The sequence below is a fragment of the Salvelinus alpinus genome, chromosome 5 (genome assembly GCF_045679555.1).
Source record: "Salvelinus alpinus chromosome 5, SLU_Salpinus.1, whole genome shotgun sequence".
NCBI classification, from domain to species: domain Eukaryota; kingdom Metazoa; phylum Chordata; class Actinopteri; order Salmoniformes; family Salmonidae; genus Salvelinus; species Salvelinus alpinus.
The window spans coordinates 73121655-73140969 of NC_092090.1; the positions used below are offsets into that span (position 1 = coordinate 73121655).

General features: G+C 40.6%; 2 protein-coding genes across 3 annotated transcripts; both read right to left on the reverse strand.

Moving 5' to 3' along the window:
* Positions 1-750: 750 nt before the first annotated feature.
* Positions 751-11121, reverse strand: LOC139576745 (TRAF-type zinc finger domain-containing protein 1-like). Of its 2 annotated transcripts, XM_071403158.1 has the most exons (12): positions 10870-11121; positions 10459-10495; positions 10225-10360; positions 10027-10080; positions 9489-9930; positions 8993-9292; positions 8726-8790; positions 4153-4407; positions 3749-3887; positions 2925-3132; positions 1515-1581; positions 751-1423 (listed from the first exon to the last, which is right to left on the reverse strand). In XM_071403158.1, exons 2-12 carry the CDS (start codon positions 10491-10493, stop codon positions 1385-1387), a joined length of 1740 nt encoding a protein of 579 aa, XP_071259259.1. In that variant the 5' UTR covers positions 10494-10495; positions 10870-11121; the 3' UTR covers positions 751-1384. The 2 variants fall into 2 exon arrangements, with proteins under 2 accessions (XP_071259259.1, XP_071259260.1); XM_071403159.1 differs by lacking the exon at positions 10027-10080 and having other exon boundaries at positions 10870-11008.
* A 489-nt stretch (positions 11122-11610) lies between these two features.
* Positions 11611-19003, reverse strand: LOC139576746 (MOB kinase activator 1A). The gene is made up of 6 exons (XM_071403160.1): positions 18795-19003; positions 18042-18208; positions 17690-17783; positions 14241-14374; positions 13969-14132; positions 11611-13707 (listed from the first exon to the last, which is right to left on the reverse strand). The coding sequence occupies exons 1-6, from the start codon at positions 18806-18808 to the stop codon at positions 13630-13632; spliced, it is 651 nt and encodes a 216-aa protein (XP_071259261.1). The 5' UTR covers positions 18809-19003; the 3' UTR covers positions 11611-13629.
* Between the last annotated feature and the right edge of the window lie 312 nt (positions 19004-19315).

Genomic DNA, 19315 nt, shown 5'->3' on the forward strand with positions numbered 1-19315 from the left:
CGTGATGCATGGCCCCAAGGATCTGTACACAATTCCACTTCTTCCATGGCCTGCATACTCACCAGACATGTCACCCATAGAGTATGTTTGGGATCCTCTGGATCGACAGCGTTTTCCAGTTCCCACCAATTTCCAGCAACTTCGCACAGCCATTGAAGAGTGGGACAACATTCCACAGGCCACAATCAACAGCCTGATCAACACTACGCGAAGCAGATGTACTGCATGAGGCAAATGGTGGTCACACCAGATAATGACTGGTTCTGATCCATGCCCCTACCCTTTTTTTTGTTAAGATATCTGTGGCCAACAGGTGCATATCTGTATTCCCAGTCATGTGAAATCCATAGATTAGGGCCTAATTAATTTATTTAAACTGACTGATTTCCTTATGAACTCTAACTCACTCAAATCTTTGAAATAGTTGCATGTTATATTATATTTTTGTTCAGTATAATTCAGATGATGTTTAACCTATTAAATGAGGGATACAGCCAACACTGAACTGAAGAAATGAATGTCAATGGTCTGCAAACTATACTTTTACAGGTGGGGAAAATAGAGGACCATTGACCAAGTACTAATTTTGAATCTCTGCAAATCTCACTCTCTGGTCATACTGCAGTAACCAATGTGATATGTGTAGGTTTCAAAGCATTTTAGCATATTACAATTCTAGGATGGCCATGTGATGAATAAATACTTTGTATTTAGGACATTATTTTACATTAAGAGTAATCCACAAGCACCTATGCATCAATACTAGGATTTATTAAAAGTATGAAGATGACATCAAAGCATTTTTCTTTTTACGTATAGGTGCAGTCCGAAATACAAATAATGCTTAGATAATGCATTTATTTGTCATTGATTTTCCATTATTCAGAGAACAGTACAATTACTTTGTGGCGCTTCAAAATGTCTTACATATAAACAAAATATTTTTTACATTGTTTTTTCAAGAGTATATTAAGGTGGGTTTTCAATTCTATACAATTTATATTAAAAGTTTAAAACTGAAAGGATTACAATAAGAAGCTTAAAGTTATAACAAAATATTGGAATCACAAAAATGTCAGTTCGACTGTTTATACTTTTTTTTTTAAAGGTAGAGCGACTGATACATACCGACCCACACACAGGCAATAAAGAGACTGGTCGTGTTCCAGGCCAACTATATTGGATTGCATCAACCACTGGTTGCGCACCACGTAATCTGCTGCGCAGTTGGGCATCAGTGTTAAACACCAATTTAAGCATGGTGAGACCTCAGAGGTGTCTTCAATGTTGTCAGCCAGGAACACCACTTTTAGAGTGACAGACCACAGCTCACACAAAAGCATTTGGTGATTGCCTGCTGCTCTTTCCATCGACAGTCTCGACCTCACTCCTCGTCCTGTTCTTTGTTTAGCTTCTTAGGCACCTAAAAATGAATGTGGTCACATAAAACATTCAAATTTACTTAAAAGATGACCCCCATAGAAGCTCTAAAGAAACAAGGATTGTTTGTTTACCTTTGATGGCCCTGCATTCCTTAGTAACTTATTCCTTCTTCCCCCATTATTTTCTCTTAGGGGTGGTCTGGTGGATAGAGGAAAAATATTGAATTTCATTTGGAAGCATTATCATTAGGGACGTGCATCTCTCCTTTCATGAACGATTCGACACCTATCTAGATTCATTGGCTCCAATATGATACAGGAACGCTACTTTTTAGTTTGAAATGATTTGGTGCAATTCGGTTTGATTAGGAGGTGGATCTGTCTGAGATTACTTCCCTAAACTGAGAGGCCCTCTGTTAGTGTGTGTAGACACCTGAGCCGAGCCAATGGGCAGCCTGAGCATCTACAATCCCACTATCAGATTAGGGGTGGGGTAAATGTATGCTTTTGGTCTGGCCCCCCCCCCATTTTTTACCTGAGATCACCATCACCCACTGATTAACTTGTCATTTTAACAGATTGAAAATGCTGAGCTAGTACTATGTCAATTTATATTTAGATATTAGCATTTCATTTAGCCATTTAACAATGTAGTTTTGGATTTTACCCCCCTTTTGAAAGCGAATGGTTAAGACCGTTTTTACCGCTTTAACCAACGAATGCAAAATGATTGCTGTCCTTTATGAAATTACCATGTTCATGTAAAAATGACCAAATACACTAACTGTTTAAAGCAAAACTACCAAAATGATTTATGGTGAAACTGAACAATCTAAATAAAATCAGAATTATTTAAAACCCCAATCAGCAGTTGGATGTGAGTTGCATCCACTCTGGTAGACTACACAACTCCGGTAAAACAACTTTCTACTGTGCATTCGGTAACAATGATCCAGCAAACTACATAGGTTGTAACTAATAAAGCCTATCATTTGACATTGTGAAAGCCATTGTACAAGCATCTGAATGCTGAAGTGCCAGATATTAGAACAGGGGATAGGTCCACCTCTCGTTTGCGCGAGCAGCTGTGTCTCCTGCACATTGAGCACAGTTGTTATCTGACAGTCATATGCAAAACATGCATAAAAGTTCGATAGGCTACTGAACTGAAGGCGGCATCAATTCAGTCACAACAGATAAGAGGTATTTTTGGAATAAAACAATATGAGTAAAACACATTGGTAAACAGGCGATTTGTAACGTTTGAGTCATTTTTTCCTAATGCTTAATTTGGATCGGTTTGGGCTCCCACATGTACACTCATATATTAAACATTTGAACCAGGGATCGATGTGTATTGGTTAATCGTTACATCCTTTAATTATCATCACTATATTATACTAATGAAAACTTTTAACACTAATTCTGTAACACAAAACATAATCCAGATATTAGGTATCCAAACAATTTTAAATTAAGTTTTTGTACCAAAACAAATTGTTTGTTAAATTTACATTATGGAAGGTATGTCATTGTTCTTACCCCACAGCTGCTGCAGAGTTGGATTTGTGGCCTTCACTGAAAAGTGAGTGGCCCCCATCTGCCTCTCTGCCATGCTGGAGTCTGTTCTTCACCTGGGGATCACAGTTTGAGATCTTCCCTGTAATGGGCAGCCCACTGTGGTCTCTCTGCCATTCGTTTGGGCTTCGCACCGGGGGCCTCTCTCTGTCCAGCCCACTCAAGGAGTCCACTTTAGATGCAAGCGAGTACACACACAAAATGAGTCAGTCTCTCTGAATTTGATGTACAAATTATACACAGCAGCATACCACCCTGCATCCCACTGCTGCCTTGTCTGAAGCGAAGCAGAGTTGGTCCCGATATGGGAGACCAGATGCTGCTGGAAGTGGTGTTGGAGGGCCAGTAGGAGGCACTCGTTCCTATGATCTAAAAAAATATATCCCAATAACCTATTGCAGTAATTGGGGACATAACCCTGTGTAGGGTGCAGTCTTTTGGATGGGATGTTAAACAGGTGTCCTGACTCTCTGTGGTCACTAAAGATCCCATGGCATTTATAGTAAGAGAAGGGGTGTTAACCCCGGTGTCCTGGCTAAATTCCCAATCTGGCCCTCATACCATCATAGCCGCCTTATCATCCCCAGCTTCCAATTGGCTTATTCATCTCCCCCCTTTTCCCCTGTAACTATTCCCCATGTCGTTGCTGTAAATGAGAATGTGTTTTCAATCAACCTACCTTGTAAAATAAGGGTTTAATAAAACATAGGTGGATAGATGTAACCCAAGCAACATTGACTTTGTTAAAAATTATTGAGCATTGGTGAACATGGGGTTCAGTGTCTTACATTGGTGCTTGAGTCTCCTCTGCACCTCAGGGGAGTTCTGTCCACAGCTCTCTTTTGGAGGAAGAGATGGTTTCTGAAAGGACACTTTGCTGACCTTATCCACTGAGTGAACAGAGCAGGGTCGGAGGTCACACTTATCCTGTAAAAAAAGTGTCATGCTCTACTCGATTACTAGGAAATTACTATGGAGCAACATGTTAGTGCAATAACAATACTTGAGTAATTACAATGTTAATACACAGGTATAGGAGCAAAGTTACCAGATTTTCTACCCATCAAAAGGACTTTTCTCCCTCATTTGTATTGTGACTAAGGACTTTTTTAAATTATTGGAATACACTCTTTGAATATGATCGTTAGTTCTTACAGTACAACATCTTGCAAAGCAAATAACATAGGCCTACCTGGTGGTGAAAGACAACGGCCTCCGCCAAGGCCACTCCACAGAACTCACAGGGAATGACCACGTCCCCCTCTAGTGGACTGGCAGGTGAACTGTAGGAGAGCGGGGAGACTGAACGGGGCAAGGTGGGGAAGCTAGGGGTGTCAGGTGGAATGTGCAGAAGACCAACAGCACCCCTAGCAATCCTGTCATCATAGCGTGGAGATGGAGGACGCTTGCTGAAAGATGCAAAGGCTGAGGCTGGACTACAGCCAGTCTGAAAGACAAAAACAGCCATGAGGGGGAAAATGTATTTCTGCTCACCAGATAGATCAGGTGGCTAGCTACCTACCCTCAGTGTGGATCATGTGGTAATTACCTATCAAATCAGCCCTCAGATAGAAAATGACTAACAGTTATAAACATTTACATATTGTGGCATCCCACCATAACTACCGACGTTACATAATTGTGAATTTAAAAGGTGCGGGGGTGGGATACCAAGTAGAGTTGGGTGATATTACGGTAGTATCATCTATCGACGATGATTGACAGGCATCGTCGATGGTGACGACATCGTGATGTGACGAACGATGGTTTGTCCTATTTGAACTTGACTGGCAAGGGCAGCACACAAGTGACATTGAGTAATCTACCTAGTCCTATTTCAATAAATAGCACATGTTATATAGGCCTACAGAACAGAGGAATGTAGGCTAGACAGGGAGGCGCAAAATGTCCAGTCAGAAAATATTGTTTCTCTCTCTCGGGTGCATGGGCCTTATAGCTGAAACCGAGAATCTGTTTTAGAACAGACACAATCCATTTGAATTCAATCACTTTTTGTCAGAATAACTTGATTTTAAAACTTAGCATACGTTTTTGCAGCCATTTCAATACAGCACTACAGGGAGAGAGAGGGCAAACTCCACTGAAATAGTTTCAATGTATGAAATCACTTTGGAGTTATTTGATTTTGGGTAAATTCTCCCTTAAGAGAAGAGGATGATGCAAAGCAATTATCCAGTTCTGAAGACGGTAGACTTTGCTTCTATCCAGACCATGATATATAATAGTCGATGAGCCAAACCCCCAAACTTGTGTTCTCAGGCTCACTTGGGCCCACAACTTGTTTTATGTCCATAGAGTTGGAAAATGTGTGATAGCAGTGCAGCAACGGTAGTAGAGTACTAGACACTTGCTAAATACATTACAACGTAAAATTCCATTGGAATGCCAATTCGTTTTCACCTGATGTGAGCAGCAAACTATTATATGTAGTTCATTAACATAAGTATTCAGAACCTTCACTCAGTACCTTTGTTGAAGCACATTTGGCAGTGATTACAGCCTTGAGTCTTCTTGGGTATGACGCTACAAGCTTGGCACACCTGTATTTGGGGAGTTCCTCCCATTCTTCTCTGCAGATCATCTCAAGCTCTGTCAGGTTGGATGGGAGTGTCACTGCATAGCAATTTTCAGCTCTCTCCAGAGGATGTCTGATCGGGTTCAAGTCCAGGCTCTGGCTGGGCCACTCAAGGACATTCAGAGACTTGTCCCAAAGGCACTCCTGTGTTGTCTTGGCTGTGTGCTCAGGGTTGTTATCCTGTGGGAAGGTGAACCTTAGACCCAGTCTGAGGTCTTCAGTGCTCTGGAGCAGGTTTTCATCAAGGATCTCAGTACTTTGCTCCGTTCATCTTTGCCTTGATCCTGCCACTGAAAAACATCCCCACAGCATGATGCTACCACCACCATGCTTCACTGTAGGGATGGTATTGGCCAGGTGATGAGGGGTGCCAGGTTTCCTCCAGACGTGACGCTTGGCATTCAGGCCAAAGAGTTTAATCTTGGTTACCTTAGACCAGAGAATCTTGTTGCTCATGGTCTGAGTGTCCTGTAGGCGCCTTTTGGCAAACTCCAAGCAGGCTGTCACATGCCTTTTACTGAGTGGCTTCCGTCGGGCCACTCTATCATAAAGGCCTGATTGGTGGAGTGCTGCAGAGATGGGAGAACCTTCCAGAAGGACAACCTTCTACACAGACTAACTCTGTCAGAGTGACCATCGGGTTCTTGGTCACTTCCTTGACCAAGGCCCTTCTCCCCCAATTGCTCAGTTTGGCCGCACTGCCAGCTCTAGGAAGAGTCTTGGTGGATCCAAACTTCTTCACATTAAGAATGGAGGCCACTGTTCTTGGGGACCTTCAATGCTGCAGAAATGTTTTGGTACCCTTCCTCAGATCTGTGCCTCAACACAATCCTGTCTCGGAGCTCTACTAACAATTCCTTCGACCTCATGGCTTAGTTTTGGCTCTGACATCCACTGTCAACTGTGGGACCTTATATAGACTGGTGTGCGCCTTTCCAAATCATGTCCAGTCAATTGAATTTACTACAGGTGGACTCCAATCAAGTTGTAGAAACATCTCAAGGATGATCAATGGAAACAGGATGTGCCGGAGCTCAATTTTGAGTTTCACAGTAAAGGGTCTGTATTTGTCATTTTTAATACATTTGAAAAAATATCAAAAAAACTGTTTTCAGTTTGTTATTAAGGGGTATTGTGTATAGATTGATTAATATTTTTTAGATTTTTTATCCATATTAGAATAAGGCTGTAACGTAACAAAATGTGGAAAAAGTGAAGGGGTCTGAATACTTTCCGAATGCACGGTATAGTCCTCATAATGAAAACAACTACTTGGATAACATCGTATATCATTTTAATCAGATCACATCCATGCCTATTCACATGTACCTATTCATTTACCATGGTTGAAGATTAAATATGGCAATTATTGATCTTAGCATCTTCAGAAATCAGTGATTCAGAGAGCTTTTTGGGAACATTACCACATTTCTGTGAATAATCTTTATATATCTGGCACACATGGTTGTGTATTCTACATCACTATGATGAGAAATTAAGGCTTGTCCTTGTCCTCTTGCTCAGTTGTGCACTCTTTCTATTCTGGTTAAAGCCAGTTTGCGCTGTTCTGTGAAGGGAGTAGTACACAGCGTTGTACGAGATATTCAGTTTCTTGCCAATTTCTCACATGGAATAGCCTTCATTTCTCAGAACAAGAATAGACTGACGAGTTTAGGAAGAAAGTTATTTGTTTCCCGCCATTTTGAGCCTGTAATCGAACCCACAAATGCCGATGCTCCAGATACTCAACTAGTCTAAAGAAGGCCAGTTTCATTGCTTCTTCAATCAGCACAAATTTTCAGCTGAGCTAAAATAATTGCAAAAGGGTTTTCTAATGATCAATTAGCCTTATAAAATTATAAACTTGGATTAGCTAACACAACGTGCCATTGGAACACAGGAGTGATGGTTGCTGATAATGGGCCTCTGCATGCCTATGTAGATATTCCATAAAAAAATCAGCCGTTTCCAGCTACAATAGTAATTTACAACATCTACACTGTATTTCTGTTCAATTTGATGTTATTTTAAATTAACAAAAAAAAAAGTTTTTCTTTAAAAACTAGGACATTTCTGTGACCCCCAAACTTTTGAATGGTAGTGTATATATACATAATTTCCACTTGTCAAACAAAGTTTAAAATGTATCATGGTTTGCTTTTTAAAAGCCATTTATACCAGGTCATTATGATATTTAACAGAGGTCAAAGTTCTGAAAAATGTGTCTGATAGATAGCAGTGAATCTAAGCTTTACAATGATATGACTAAAGTGTATAAGTGAGCAATAGCTTGTTGTATACTGACTGTTTGTCATAGGGTAAAATCCCTATGGGAAAAAACGTATCTGATGGCGTGATGAAAGAAAGAGTGATAGCACAAAGAGAGCTACTATTGCTGCACTGCTATCACACATTGTCCACCTCTAGAGACATAGACCTTCAAAGAAATCCCTGAGACATCGTCAGCCCGACCGACGCCCCGGCTCATGGACTATAACCTAACACACTAAGGTAAGACAGCCTGTGCATTATCAGTTGACTGTCACTTTGCTCCATTGTGCGTGAGACAGACACACACGTTCTACCAGAAAGGAATATTAGAAAAGATTTGCCTGCACTTCGCCTCTGCCAAGGCTTTCAACAACATTATCTTTCTTCCTGATTCATCCAGTTGTAGCATGTGATTTCACGCTATAGCATTACTGTGGTCTTAGCGGTTTTTATTTTTGTAGAATGTATTTTGGGGGGGGCAAAGCGGATGCCTAGTCAGTTGCACAACTGAATGCATTCAACTGAAAGGTGTTATCCCCATTTAACACAACCCCTCTGAATCAAAAGGGAGAAATACCATCGTACATCACGTTTTATACATACATAATCACGATAGGACAAAGGTTGACATCGCCCAATCCTAATACCAAGTGCAGGACACAAAATGAACGGTGACCAAGTATGAACTGTTATCAGGAGGGAAAACTAAGAAATTAGACCAGAGGGAGTGAACAAAAGAAAAACAACATCCACAGGAAGGAAATAAGGGGGAGGAGAGGGCCTGAGTTTAAAACTAACTGATGCAGCCTATAAAGGAAATGTATTCCCAGGTCTCGTCAGACTCAGTTAGCCTGAGTTAGCCTGACTTGTAGGCTAAGAGTCAAAAGATCCTTCTAACCTGGTGTAAAATGAGGTCCACTTCAGGAAACAGATCCTCACAGAACTCACAGGGCAACATGGTGTCTACATAGGAGAAAAAGAGCAGAGGAATAATGGGTATAGTAGAAAACACAAGATTTATTTAGAAACATCACAGGGTTGAATGTAAAAAGGGGTGGAAACAACAAAATGTAAAAGGCAGAGGAGGGCAACATACTGTAACAGAAAATAATTCTCACATGAAAACAAACTGGGACAATAAGTGGTATTTTGTATAGTATCTCACCTGTCTGGTCAAGGTCTGTATTGGTGCCTGTGGTGATATGTTGGTAGTTGTTCGGGGGAGAGATGGGAGAGATGAGGGAGCCGGTGTTGGACATCCTTCCAAGTTTGTGGTCCCAGACATCCGTCCACAAGGCCCCCTCTCCTCCCCCTAGATCCCCAGTGTCCCCATCACTCTGCAGGCTGAGGGCCAGCAGGTAGTCCAGGTTGGCAGAGTCCTCTCCCAGTGATTGGCCTGCAGGCCATACCAATGATGCCATGCTGTAATTGTTGTTGCCCACCACTGATGCTTCCTGTTCCAGCACTGGGGAGGTGAAACCACAAGTGAAATATGTTTTTACAAATCACACAAAAAATATTCCATTTAAGCAATGTTCCAATTTAATATAGGCCAGGGAAGTTTGTCAATACCAGAATATAAATTCTAATAGATGTTTTTTAGATAATTTAAAGGGACAAGAAAAACTTGAACACGTTGTATGAGCCATTGGCTGACGTACAGTGGCTGAAGTCTGTATTCCTCAGGGCAATGTCCCCCCTTCCTCCCAGGCCCACTTGCCCCCGGGTGCTGTTGTGCACTCTGGCCTCCAGGGGCCGTGGTAGGGCCCTGCGGTCAGATGAAATGGCGTTGTTGTTCTTGTGGCCTCCTCCCTCCTTGGCCCTCAACAGGTTACGGATGGAGTATGCTTCAAACCAGGCTCCTGGGGACTGGGGTTCTGCTGGGCTGTGACTTGCCCGGCTGTTGTTCCTCTCTTGAGGAGGCGTGAGGCTACCACACCAGGCTGGGTGGACAGCCTGCTCCCTCAACATTACATTGCACATGCAGAATGGACAGGGCTCTGTGCGCGTACCACAATAATCCTCATGCTCCTTAGACTGACTGAAAACCAGCTCCAGGTCACAGTACTGACACGGCACCATCCGCTGATTGCAGTCAGAGCTCTGGAAAAGAGAGGAGGTCAGATAATGTAATGTATAATACATGACCATCACATGTCAGGTAGATGAAGTCTCCATCCTGATACAAGTTTCACATACCTGGTGGGATTCGATATGGCTTTTCTCAACCTTTAAACCACACTTACATTTCACCTGAAATTTAAAGAAAAAGTTTGAAGCCTCCTTTGCAACAACTGTACAGCAACTTAGGGTTGTCTCCCTAGCTTTGAATATGCTAACTTATGACTAGCCTAACCACCTCCCTTGCTCCCGCCCTCTCCGTGTTTAGCACTGTACCTGCATATGCTCCTGCTCCTTGTGCTGCTTAAGATCTGAACGGGGCACTGGCTCTTGGCACACCTCACACAGAGCAATGTTCCGGCAACAGTGAATCTCATGAGTAGTGAAATTAGCCTCTGGAATGTCATGCTGACTAGAGAGTGGGAGAGAAAGAAAAAATTAGACAGATTAAGAGCCCTAATGTCCATTTATCCACATTGTCCCTCAACTTCCCTGAATATTCATACTTACCAATTGGCACAGAACGTTGTGCTTTCATCTGCCATGGCTTGCATTGACATAAAAAGAGGGAAAGAAAAATAGGTTGAAATTGTCAATAGGCATTTGAAAAACTCTGGTGGCAAACAATCCCCCGAAAAAGTATGTGGCATCAAATATCGCCTTTTATAGTTAGTTTGCTACAGAATGTACAGATAACGTTACAATGACCCACGACCCACATTATCGCTAGCTAGCAATCTGCCCAAAATAAATAGTAACGTTAACTAGCTAGAAAACGTTCCCATTTAGCTACTATCGTCATTTGGCTGACAATGACCAAGCGAACATTGAACGTAAGTAGCTATTGTTTCAGTTCGATGCTGGTAGTTTCGATTTACCAGATTGTACCGGTATCTATAAATGAGAAAGTCACATAGCTACCTGTGCTGTGAGTTCAGTCCCTTGTTTGTTTACTGTACTTGGCTAACGTAACTTTAGGTATCTCTAGACGCTAGTTAAATATGGAGGGCGGCTTTAAATCCCCGTTTTGAATAGCTAAATGTCAGAGTAAACTTCCGGGGTGAAAATAACGCTCTTCTGCTGCTAACTTTGTATGATTTTGACCCTAGCTAGCTACTTTCCAAGCTTGTTTATGCAAGCCATTTTTAGGGTGCTAGCTAGCGAAGTGAGAGCGTTTCTTGAAAGTACTATTGACGCACAACTCTGATTAGCTAGTCATCGAAAGACAGTTGACCAATGAGATCACCCGAGTGGAATTTTCTCATTTGATCATTGGGACGTCCATATCCTAAATCCTTAACCCATACCTAACCTTCATTAACCCTTGTAAATGTAAACTTCAATGGGATAACTTCCGAGTTCCGACGTCCCAAGGTCCTGCCTAGCAAAGACTTTGACAAAATTAATATATTGTCTTTGTGAATATGTTGTCTTCAGAAAAACATTTAAATTGACAGAATGTTGATATAAATAACCAATAGCCTAGGACATAATGGATGGGAGTGGTTGTTAAAAATAGTAGATGCGATCTTACACCAGGCAAAGTTATTATCAAGAAAGGTGTAATTTAGTTTCCCTACTCTTTTTGATCCTTTGAGCAACCAATTAAATGTTTTGTGAGGCTCTCATACACATTTAAAATACTTTTAAAACAGACACATGCAATCTCCACAAATTCCTTTTAATGTTTATCAAACTATTGTGCCATCAATACTGTAATTTCAGACACATTATTTTCTCTTTTCTAAGGCACAGTTTTGTTCACAAAATGTACTGTAAATTATCTTATTTACAGCAGAGTATTGGACTCACAGTTGTAACATTCATTTCCCACAAATTAGGCTACCTCAAAGGTCTATAACCATCTAAATATATATATATAAAAAATCTAACCCTTTTCGAATTCTTTACTCAAAGTTACAATTAATTTTACAGCAATAAAAAAAAAAAGAAGATTAAATTGAACTCCAAATCTATGGCATTGGATATATGGGAGAAAAAGGTAGACAAAATGAAGTAAATCTGTCAAATAAATCATATGAGATCAAAATAAGAAACATAAGTACGCATCTTTTCCACCCAAAATTAAGAAAACTACACCTGATATATTCCAGAAACATATGGAGTGTGTATGGTCTTATTATTCCCAACAGCTCATTACCTATAGGGACTAACTCCAGATTCAAAATTACAATGTTGAATGCAATAAAATCATTAAGTACACATACCGGCGGTATATTAGGTCACTTTATCCAGACAGATCAAACATATGAGCACATATTAGGAAAGATGAATATCACAAACATGCTGGGGTTTTGAAAAGACACGCCAATCTCACAACTGCTTAATGTTGACTAGTAGACCATATTTCTACATATTACCATATACCATATTACCATATATACCATATTTCTGTATTTTCCAAACTGGGGGTCAAAAGAGAGATAAGCAGTGTAACATGTATTTACATTGCCTAAGATTCCATTTTGGTGATCAAAATTGCATGTGTCAAGGTGGCACAACAAACAGCCCTGCTGCTTTAGCCCTGTGTGCCAAGATTGAACATAGATAATGACTTGGGTGAATTAACATGTCACACTCAGATAAGACAAATAACAGAAAATATAACCTAAAAAAAATAATATCCTGTACATTGACCCTTGTCATGTATCGGTGCAAGCACTATTGCTATTATTGCATTTTGCATACATGAGTAAAGTAAAATTGTTTAATAAACAATAAAACAATGTTTGACTTGATACTGATATTAAAATTAAGTACCAGCATGTAGGACAAAGATATCCAAGGAATTTGACACAGTTAAAACATCAGAGGCACATTTGTGCTATTTGAGTGAAATGACAGAATGAGTAAGATCAAAATATTCACATTATACTACATTTCATTTTTGACATTTCATATACATTTTCAAATGTATCCTCTGATACTTTGATTGCTTTCTCATAAAATACCATATATTATAAATGTCTAAGTAGTCAAGTAAAGCATACAAATATGATCACTGATTGTTTATGAACTATGGAGGATTATCTATTTCACAAGTATATCAAGTGTCACAGCAAATATTTATTGATCATTCCCTGGCTTTTGCAACTTCTTTCACCCTAAGAGAAGAAAAAAAAATCTACAAATCTAAAACTGTGTCAGATACAGATCCAAAAAACTGTATTCTAGTACATTATTGACCAAAACTTCAACTGAAAACGTGAGAGTTAAAACATATTTTAAAAAGCATGTAAAACTGTTTTAGAATATAGATATACTTTAAACTGACCCAAATCTTATAGGAAAGAAACACTGGTGTCCATTTCAACTCTTTAAACATCTTGGTCCACAGTACAGGTCAGTAGGTCCCAATTATATAACTTGTTTACCAAAATTACAAAATACACCTTTTATATACTACACTCTGGTATCTTACCTTAAAGACTAGATAGAGCTCACTCTAACAATACAAGCTCTGAAACAATGCGGACAGACAACGAGAGAGAGAGCAAGAAACTGGAACAGAACAAAAAAAACATACAGGTAATGAATGGAGGGAGAAAGAAAAAAGGCACAAAGTGAAAGAGTGGACAATTATCAAAACCCAGAGAGGTGGTAGGCACAGAGAGAGCAAGATAGAGAGAGGGAGGAGGAAAAAGAGAGGGAGGAAGGAGTTTATCTGTCCTTGGAGCCCAGCTTCTCAATGAGGTCCTGCAGGGGGGCCAGCTCACGACGATCAATGAGGTTGAACTCCTAAACATACACACAACCAAGGTAAAAGACCATACGTGACCGTGATAGAACATAAAATCAAGGTTCCTGCTATATTTACACAGGATAGTAACAATTACGCCTGTTAACTGAATAATAATTGCGCAATGCATCAATGGGAATATAATACTATTTACTACATCCATGGAAACATGAAGAACCCCTGTGATAGAATCATGACAATCATTTCTAAACACCAATAAAAGAGAATATTTGATATTTCGAATGTATTAGCAGTGTCACCTGGACAAAGAAGATGAAGTGTTTGAAGGAGGTATTGAGGTGGGCCTCCTCCTGCAGCTGCATCACAGAGTCAAAATGCTGATGGTAGATGTGGGCATAGACTCTGAACAGGCGCTTCAAAATTGTCTTGGCCACAGACATGAAGTTCTTAGGAAAGGGCACTCCTGGGGAGACAGATCAGGGGAGTTCTATCATTGTCTCAAAGCCAAAGGTCTAGGCTAAGGTTGTGAAGGTTTAAAATTCATCTGCACAAATGTGAAATGTCAACTGACCTATCTTGGAGGGGAAGAGTGTCTCATCATCCAGCTGATCCTGCACCCAGGTCATCAGGTAGTCTATGTACTTGGGAGCAGAGCACTTGATGGGCTTTTTGATGTTGGTGCCATCAGCCCAGTGGTATTCATACCTTGAAGGAGGTGAGATGGAATTTTAATAACATGCAATTCTGACTTCCTCTGTTTTTGGCACAATTCAACATCACTGTTTGTTGGACAATGTCACACTTGGCTTAATACTAGACCTGCTAAAGCAGAAGAAATTAATCATGACATCTCTGATGATTATTCTTCTGAGCCTCAACCTGAACCTACACCACCGAGGCCTAGGCGCAAAAAAGCCAGAATGGTACGCATTGAGTAGGTGCCCGCGCCACCACCAAATGAAAACAGTGAAACGGGAGAGAAGAAGGGAGAGCACAGTTTGGATAGAACAAGCCGGTGACAATGCTCCGGGCCGATTGGGAGCACAAAATGTCATCACAGAGAGCGGGCCCTACATCTCAAGCAAAAATCAACATCAGCAACGCACTCACCAGCTTGAGTTGTTTATGTGACATGGACATGCTCCAACTGATGCCATTGCGTGAAGATGCACACCATGTAAGCACAAGATGGCAATTGACTGCTGTCATATCGACACAGTAATTATAATTCCATTATTGCTTGTGTGCTGATTTTCACTATCACGCACACTTGGCGCTTATAATGATGTTGAGGCTACGGATGTTATCATTCGACCGTGCATCTTGGTGGTTGGGGTATTTTATTTATTTTGTCATAAAAATAAGCTGTTACCGCATTCCAACACATATGCTTCCTGTTTCATAGTTGTACCAAAGGCACTCCACAAATAAAATGTATTGAACAATATCGTATTTGTATCTCAAAATCACTGTAATGTTATTAACCTTAAAAATCTAAATGAAAATAATTCAAATCTAAAAGACAAAATTCAACCAGAGTGCACCCTTTGATCATGGGAAAAGGCAGCACTTGAATAATTCCCACGATGAGTGGCTAGGCCCGCTATGCTATGAAACCACACACTATTGCAGAGACTTTGATGTTACGGGCCACAATTGATATGGTGAAAACAATGTGTGGCAAGGCAGAGGCACAGAAACTCACATCAATACCTTTGTCAGATAAGACTGTAAAATAATTTATGCTCTGACTGAACGACTCAAAAACTCCCCAGCTTTTGCTCTCTAAATTGACGTTAGCTGTGAGGGCCGAGACGGCCATGCATTGATTTTTGTTCCCTATACATGTCGGGGGATGCTATTCACGAGGATATATTGTTCTGGCTCACGATTTCCAAGCATGAAACGACATAGGGGATGTTCAGTGTTCTGCGTGGCTATATTGCCGAAAAACAGATTTCATTCGGGATCAAAATGGTAGTATTTTGCACAGATGGGGCTCCATCTATGGCAGGCAGGCCTCTGCACTCTAGTTATGAATGCATCACCCTCTGCTATATGGACACATTCATTGTATGATACACCGAGCGCAACTGGCAGCAAAAGAGCTGAGCACAAAACTCTTGAGAAATACTGCAGCAGGTAACTTGGACTGTAAACTACATCAAACCACATCCACTGTGCCCACTCCTGTTCTCAAAACTAAGTGGATATATGGGATCAGAGCATGACAATGTTCTATTTCACACCAAGGCTTGGTTGTTATCAAGGGGGACTATTGGATTTTTCACATTGAGGAAATGTTTATATAAAAGATAAAATAAAAAAAGACTTGGTTGACTTTCTGTGTAATGAAAAGAAAAGAACAGAAAACAGCATCAGTAGGTGTCCCACACCAGTGATAACTGCCCAACTCCAATGCTTGGAAGAACACTTTGGGTCCTACTTCCCAATTCGTTTGACCGTGATCCTGGCTCAGTTGACATGCCGGTAAGTCTGATCGAACAGCTGAATACTCTGCCGTCTCCCTCTGAGCATTAATGCCGCATTCAAAACAACTTGGAACTCAGAAAAAAATGGGTTTAGATTGAGAAAATACGTTTTGAATGGTCATCCAATTCAGAATTCCAACTCGGGTCTCTTTCTAGAGCTCCGACCTAAAGATCACTGACGTCATGATTTGACCTCCCAGTTGTATGGAAAGCACCATAAATTCATGGTAGGCTCCCCTTGCCAGCTCATATCTGCGTGAAACTGGATTCTCGACTGCATTAAAACCAAATACAGTATCAATCCAGGTTGGATGTGACAGCAGAGATGACGTGTGCACCATCGACCACGCCCCGACATGCATCAAGCAAACCAATCTCATTAGTGGTAGTGAGATTTAGTCTAGCATTATTCCTATCTTGCAATTGACTGTCATAGATTTTTTTCTCACATAGTTGAGGTCGCGATAATTTTCAGATATCAAAAATGGGCTGTGGGCCAAAAAAAGCGTGGGAACCCCTGGTCTACAGTAACAAACGAATGAAAATTCAATTGTTGTTACTTAAGACCTTCATATACACAACCAAATTATTATTTTGTGATAGAATATATGAAATGTATTAATTACAATGTTAGAATGTTGCAGCCAGAATGACTGCTCATTAGTTTGAATGGGGGTCCCGCGAGGCCCAGGGATTCTAGTGTTAAAGAAGACTTTGGCAAGAGCCAGTTGGGGTCAAAACGTTGTCCTATTACACACTTATAGCATTAAAATCAGTTACTTTAAATTATTGACCATAAATTATTAGTACAGAGTATGCTAGAGTAAGTTTCTGGAGCTGGAAAGGAGCAGATGAGACTAGGTCAAATGCTACAGTGACCTCGATCATGGCCATTTTGGCAGGTATTTGGCACGGGTCTCTTCCCCCTGATTAGAGACCAAAAATAGAGCCGGGGAAGGAACGTAGGAAGTGCCTAAACTAGATACCACTAAACTAATGACAGTACTTAAGTGGATTCAGTTGACAGAGGAATCAGTATTCACAAAGCACATCAGAGAAGGACTGCTGATCTAGGATCAGTATCCCCTTTAATATCATAACGAATAAGTTTGCATGATTAGATCAGCACTCCTCTGAGATGCTTTGTGAATACGAGCCTCCTCCAGAAACTATTTGTTTTGTACTGCACTTACATTGTAAAAACATGAAGTGAAACCAACACACTCAACCAAAGTTTAAAACTAGGGACCAAAATAAAACATTTCTATGTGTATGTGGGGAGAGTCTGCGCTGGGCTGACCATAGCAGTAGCTTATGGATAAATAAACATATTAAAGTTTAACATTTTCATCAATCTTTTCAGGTAATTTCAGAGAATACTAGAATTGAAATAGAGGGCACATGTATCAAATGTCTGTCTGTATGTTACCCTGATGAAGGTTCTTTAGCCAAAACATTGGTCAAATAAATCCACAGCAAAGATAGATGAGCGTGCAGCTTCCTTTTCCATTTGAATTGTCTGTCTTACCTGGGCCCGGCAGACATCACAGAGCAGCTGGTCTCAGTGCAGAACTCAGTAATGGTGCCGTAGAGCATGTTGATCTGATTGAAGAAGTCCACAGCTGAAACGGAGAGCAGACCAAAGGCCCATATTATTTCATGTAAAAGCACAACTGAACAGGCAACTAAATTCCCAATGACAAAGTACTTGATATGAAAGAGGCAATTACCACATAGACTGAATAGTCAGACTCAAATCTCCTCTCAGGCCACATATATAGACACTGTGCTACAGCCTATAGGACCTGAAGGCTGTTATTAAGAAGATGTGTCCTTTCAATCTCCAGTGCTCTCCTCCCTCAATCACCCCTTTCACTCACTATTAACAGCAATCCACTCATTGAGATCTTCCCCCTCTGGCAGCATGACAGCCTGCCTCAGGTTCCCACTCCCCAGTGTTGCCTCTGCATGCTTCAACAACTCATACTGGTGGGAGCCCTCTGGGATGTTCTTCTTCGGCTTGAAGGTTTTAGAGGAACGACTGCCACTGGATCAAGGGATGAGGGGGAAAGAGTAATATCAACTGTGATATTCCAAGTTGTGGCTACTGTGATGAATAGATGGTAGCTATGTGCTCACTACTCAAGATATGAAACCATACTGTGTGAACCTTCCTGTTTAACACTTTCCTCTGAGTAGCTGACTGTAACAAAACAGGAAGGCACACAGGCTGTCTATAAATTGCTTGCCACTGACTTGTTTATTAGTTAGCTACATGGTAAAAAAATAAGTAAATTATCAGTTCCCCTGATATGTGACACATAGCTAGCTAGATAACAATCTTGTTGTTATTTAGCTAATGTTAGGTGGCTAAATTAGCAGAGTTTTTCTCAACCCAGCTAGGAACGTTACGTCAGTGGCTAGTCAGTCACAAGCTAGCTACCGTTACCTAAAATGATCAATAGTTTAAACAAATATTATGATAATCTGTGGTTACAGCATTTCTAGCTAGTCTTCATCTGAATCCTAAATTATGCGAATATAGCTAACAGCATAGCTGGCTAATTAGCTAACTAGCTACGAGCACAACCCAACAAAGCTAACGCGTTTGCTAACTAGCAAACGTTACTTACAATAGGAAGCTCATCTTTGAAAACCCCGTGTGCAGACCAAAGAATATCGTAGATCTAAGGAAAACTGTATTTTCCAAGGTTTCACTGCTTTTTGGTTAAAATACAGTGTTTCTAGTTTCCACTGCCCTGGTGAAAATTCTCCGAAGTTTGAAAATCTTCTCTCACTTGTCAGTGTGTTGTCGTCGTGCAAGATGTACGGAAAAGAAAGAAAAATTGTACGTAACTACGTAGATAGCGCAACATTTTCTCTCGCGAGAATCTTCCTCGGCATGTTGACGCCAGAGCAGTATACTGGCAACTGCCAAAATAATAGAAGCACTTGAGTCAATTATAGATATAAAGTGTATTGAAAGCAAATGCTTCCACACAGGTGTGGTTCCTAAGTTAATTATGCAATTAACATCCCATCAGGCTTAGGATCATGTTGCTCTGCCCCTGAACAAGGCAGTTAACCCACTGTTCCTAGGCCGTCATTGAAAATAAGAATTTGTTCTTAACTGACTTGCCTAGTTAAATAAACG

Excerpts from the sequence above, each read along its gene's own strand:
- LOC139576745 (XM_071403158.1), bottom strand. The coding sequence starts at position 10,493 with ATGGCAGATGAAAGCACAACGTTCTGTGCCAATTG. Across the intron at positions 3,888-4,152 it reads CCGTTGTCTTTCACCACCAG|GATAAGTGTGACCTCCGACC; the intron begins GTAGGCCTATGT and ends CTTTTTTTACAG. Across the intron at positions 1,582-2,924 it reads AACTCTGCAGCAGCTGTGGG|ACCACCCCTAAGAGAAAATA; the intron begins GTAAGAACAATG and ends TCTATCCACCAG.
- LOC139576746 (XM_071403160.1), bottom strand. Across the intron at positions 14,375-17,689 it reads GTGATGTCTGCCGGGCCCAG|GTATGAATACCACTGGGCTG; the intron begins GTAAGACAGACA and ends ACCTCCTTCAAG. Across the intron at positions 14,133-14,240 it reads ACTCTTCCCCTCCAAGATAG|GAGTGCCCTTTCCTAAGAAC; the intron begins GTCAGTTGACAT and ends CTGTCTCCCCAG.